The following is a 4,788-nucleotide window of genomic DNA, read 5'->3' as shown; positions in this document are numbered from 1 at the left end:
ATCCAGATGAGAGAAAAAAGAGGTCATTTGAGCACAAGGAGACAAGTTTGAAAATTATCAGAGTAGTTGTCCCTTATGTTTTTATGCATGATTAACAGTAGTGTAGTAGCTGCCATCCAAAGGCCAAGTCTAGCCCGCCTCTATATTTTAAATAAAGTTTTATTAACACATACTCATGTTTCATTCCTATGTTGCCCATGACTGTCTTTTCACCACAATGCAGAATTGAGTGTTTGATACAGAGATAACTCCAAACTTTTAACTTTCTGATATTCCACAGGAAAAATAGTTTGCTGACCCCAAGGTAAAATGATCATGGATATGCTTTTATTATGACAGACACTCAATGTTTTTAAAATTCTTGGGGTCAGTGAGATGACTCAGTAGGTGAGCACTTATTGTGCAAGTCTGGTTATCTGAGTTCCATCTCTGAAACCCACTTAAAGGTAGAAGGAGAAAACCTGAATCCACAAAGCTGTCTTCTGACCTCCATATATATGCCATGGCATATATGTGCTTACCCACACATCACACAAACACAAACATACATACATACACACACATACATACACACACACTAATAATAATAATAATAATAATAATAAATAAAAGAGTTTTAAAAATCATATTGGGTTGGCATTCCAAATTGAAATGTAGCCAAATAGAAAGATAGTTCATATAAGATTTGATTTATAATATTTTATGAAAAACATTGCCATGTTTTATAAATGGATGCTTGGATTATAGCAAAAACTTTAGAAGTAAAATGAAAGTTGTAACTTAAAAAAAAAGAAGATTATAGTCACTATCTTTTCTAAATAGGGAAAAACCTCTGCCAATGAATAAAGAAAACTAATTAAACAACAGTGTCCCAAGAAGGGACCATCTGTGGGTAACAGCAGCCCTGAGTATCCATGAAAATCTTCCTAGGAACTGATAGTAGTCACCTCAGCTGGTTGTGATGTCTGTAAAGCTAAACTCCACAAACAGCTGAAGATTTTCAGTGTGGACACTCCCAAAGAAATGGCTGCAGGTTTGACCACAACATACCGTATGTATGCTGGAGAAAACATTTGTAGGCTTTCTAGCTTTTTGGCTTTTAGAGAACTAGAACTCACTCCTGCCTTTTGTGTTTTCCCCTTGCTATTCAGGTGATTGACATTTCAATGATCCTGGCTGAAGCCATTCGAAGAACCCACAATGGAGAATCCGTGTCCTACTTGTTCAGCCACGTCCCACTGTAGTCCGGATTGGGATGTTGAAGGTGGAGCAAGCCTCCTCCAACTTCCTGCTGTCTTTGTCTGCCTGCTGTTTTAGTGTTAGGACTCAGCAATTCTAGGATGATCACTGGTGAAAGCATCTGATCTATGTACACTCTGAGATTCCTTGTCTCCCCTTCTAAAGTTCATGACTACTTCTTCTCAGTTTTGTGGGGGCAGGGGAAGGTGGTGGTTACTTGGTCTTTAAGTGAACTGTGGTCAATGAGAACTAGTATTCTCCCTCATTCTTTTTAGTACTTTGAGGCAGCAACTTTTAAGCCTAAAATCCCATTGTGGAAATTTGTCATATATATCTATTTTGAGGTTGCCAAAGGTGACTTCAAATAAAAGCCTTCTGTGTAAATATATAATGATAATGCTTGTGGACATTTGGGTAAAATCCTAAATAGCCTTTACTTCAGAGTGAACCTCAGAAAATTTATGGTATCATGCATTTTGAATTTTTGTTTCTTGTTTTTTAGGGAAAAATGATAACTGATTTTATTTTATTATAGCCCTTAATTGGGACTGAATTTTATTGAGCCTAAGATGGTTACTGATATATTGACTTTTCATAGTAAACATTTGACATATTGAAGACAACATAAGGCTATCAATTTTAATTTCCACTTTGAGGAAATGTCATAACTCTTAACTTACCTGAAACTCCCAAATGATGATCAGTGATCACTGTGATTTGGATACCACTTCAGGATGTAGTCAGTGAGTTCATGGTCACATTGATGTGCATCTTTGTTTATCCCAGAGGAATTATTATTATTTAGGATGCACCTCATGTCCTATCATCTTATTCCCAGACTTTTAGCACTGGCTTTTACTTTTCATTTTTTCCAATAATTTCTTGGTGTAGATATCCACCAAAAGAAAAACTCCTTGAAATCACCTCACATTTTTTTAGGCTGTTTATTTTATTTTATTTTATTTTTTGGTTTTTCACATAAATAAAATGGGAAAGTTTTAAGAGTGCCACCAAATGTATTTATTCAAACACTGTTTAATGAGCTCGGATTAAATGCTCTTGGCCCTTTGTAAGCAGAAGTACTAAATCTCTAATGGTTGATTATCATCTCTAAAGTTGTTAAAATGTAGAGATAGAGGAGGCCTGTAAAACAACAGATGCAAAAGTAAATAGGAGCTTCTTCAAAAAAAATGGTTCAAAAAGCATCGTGAAAAATTTCACTGAGGGTGGCATTCTTGATAAAATTGTCTTTTAGCAAGGTTTAGAGGTTTATGCCTATAATCCTAGCACTCAGAAAACTGAAGCAGGAAGATTACCACAAGTTTGAGGCCAGCCTAGGCTACATAGTGAGTTCAAACTCAACCTGAGCCCATGTGTCATGAAACAAAAGGCAGTCTTTAAAAAGGCATCATTTAAAGTGGCAAAGGTCACCCATTCACTGACTGATTATATGCATGTTGGTGGACAACCTATCAAATTTGCCTGACCCCAAAGAAAAGGATTTGCCTGTGTAACTAAAGATTTGGAATGCTAAACAATCTCTCTCCCTTGCTGAATCTTAAAAGTGGTAAATAAATTCCTAGCCCTAAATTTTTTGGGTAGAAAAATCCTATCCATCTGAGCAACATACTTGACCAGCACTCTAGAATATCAAACTTGAGGGCAGCAGAAGTCAAATCAATGTTAGAAAGTATCATTTATGTTATTATGGAAACTAGCATTTTGACAATACTTTATTTGTAACTGTTCTAAAGAAAGTGGTCCAATCACCTGGAATGCTCAGATCTATGGTACAAACTGTAAAGTCTTGACTAGACATGTGTAAAAACCCTATTTGACACTATGCAACTGTTATTTTTGATAAATGTGTGACGTCTGTATTTCTTGGGGTTCATGTCTGTGCTGAATGAAGACATCCCTGTGCACATCCACATGGAGACAGCTTGATATGTGTGTGCACATGTCTCAAAGTATTGGCATGACAAAAGCCAGTTGGTAATCATTTTATCTAAGGCATTTAAAGCTTAGGAGTGTATACAGTGGATCTTGCAATAATGATCTTCAGATTTAATCCCCTATATAAAAGTCTGCCTGGCTGTCCTCTGAATTGAGAACTGATGGTTTCTGGCTTTACTTGGCCTGAGGAGGTGTTTTAAAGGACCTCTGAATACACTAATGAACTGATTAGACTGAATCGAGCCTTATACAATGGAAATACAGATTTTAAATTTGTGATTGTTCTAGTTTGGCCAAAATGACAAAAGCTGACTCGTGAGCAGTCTAGACCCAGGACTTCCCTGTTCCTTGCTGCTTGCAGTAAGGAAACAAAGGGGAAATCACCAGCAGATCAGCTCTGTCCAGCTCCACAACAGGAGGGCCAGAAAGGGGAGTCAGGGAAACAGAAATATACCAAAGTTGTTTAGCCTCCAGCTAAAATTTTCTTAGTCAACTGGTAGATGTTCATATGCTGACTTTCCTTTGTTAGAGACAATGTCAACTAAGTTCAGGAGTCTGTTCTTTGCAGTGCTTGCCCTGGTTTTAGAGACTAGAGAATTTTGAGATCCTGTGACATTTACTAAGGCATTTCAATAAAATCATGCTGACTACTTTGTTTCATAGTTCCTATTATGATTTTAGAATAATTTGTTTTTTGACGAAGTGACCTGTTGATGAAGTAGCTGAGAATGTGTGTTACTATATCATTAAGACCAGGTTTGCAAAATTAAAGGAAAGCCAGAAGTTAATTAGTTAATTAAAGTGTACTCTTCATCATTTTGAAGGCTGTGCTTTGAGAAAGACTCATTAGCTATCTTCTTTCAGAAAAGCATCATAGTTCCTCCGCATAATGATCATTCTAGATATTAACATTTCAAAGTAAAGACCAAGATTGGTGAGATGGTAAGTGCCACCAAGCGACCTGAATTCAATCCCTGGGAGCCACATGGTGGAAGGAGAGAATTGTCCTCTGACCACCACATGCAAACTGTGGCATGAAAACGTCTACCCCCACATGCATAACCATAATCATGACAATGTATTATGCATCAAAGTAGTGAAATTCAGTACCCATGTATTGGAGCAGTCCAAACAAGTACAGACTACGTAGAAGTTGTTCACGTGCTTTGTTTTAAAGAATGCCAGAAAGGGTTCCTGTCCCTTTAGAACACGCCATCTGCTTCAGTGATGGTTTAAATTATGCTTGTGGGGACAAAATAACTGCATGTCTGTGTTGTGTGAGTGTGTGTGAGAATGGATGTGAACACTAGAGGTTGACATTGGGTATCTTCAGTTGTTCTCTGCCTCTTTTTTTTGTTTGTTTGGTTGGTTGGTTTGGTGGTTTTTGTTTTGTTTTGTTTTTGAGATAGCATCTCTCACTGAACCTGGAACTCACTGGTTTGGTGGGACTAGCTGGTCAATGAGCTTCAGGGATCTTCCTGTCTCCATCTCCGCAGCACTGGGATTACAAGCAACTGCTGCCATGCCCTGCTTTTTACATGGGTCCTGGAGACACAAACTCAGGTCTTAATGCTTTGGAGCAGCAAGAACTTT

General features: G+C 37.6%; 1 protein-coding gene across 2 annotated transcripts in view; it reads left to right on the top strand.

Moving 5' to 3' along the window:
• Nucleotides 1–3,845, top strand: part of Prps2 (phosphoribosyl pyrophosphate synthetase 2) — a 36,676-nt gene extending 32,831 nt beyond the window's left edge. For both annotated transcript variants that reach the window (XM_006973179.4, XM_015992027.3), the window contains exon 7: nt 1,152–3,845. In XM_006973179.4, coding sequence (XP_006973241.1) covers nt 1,152–1,244 — 93 coding nt within the window. In that variant the 3' untranslated portion in view covers nt 1,245–3,845. The remainder of the gene's footprint in view (nt 1–1,151) is intronic.
• Nucleotides 3,846–4,788: the final 943 nt, after the last annotated feature.

Source organism: Peromyscus maniculatus, chromosome X (genome assembly GCF_049852395.1).
Source record: "Peromyscus maniculatus bairdii isolate BWxNUB_F1_BW_parent chromosome X, HU_Pman_BW_mat_3.1, whole genome shotgun sequence".
In the NCBI taxonomy this organism is placed as follows: Eukaryota; Metazoa; Chordata; class Mammalia; order Rodentia; family Cricetidae; genus Peromyscus; species Peromyscus maniculatus.
Note: the sequence above shows the minus strand (reverse complement) of the source record. Positions and strands in the feature narration are given on the sequence as shown.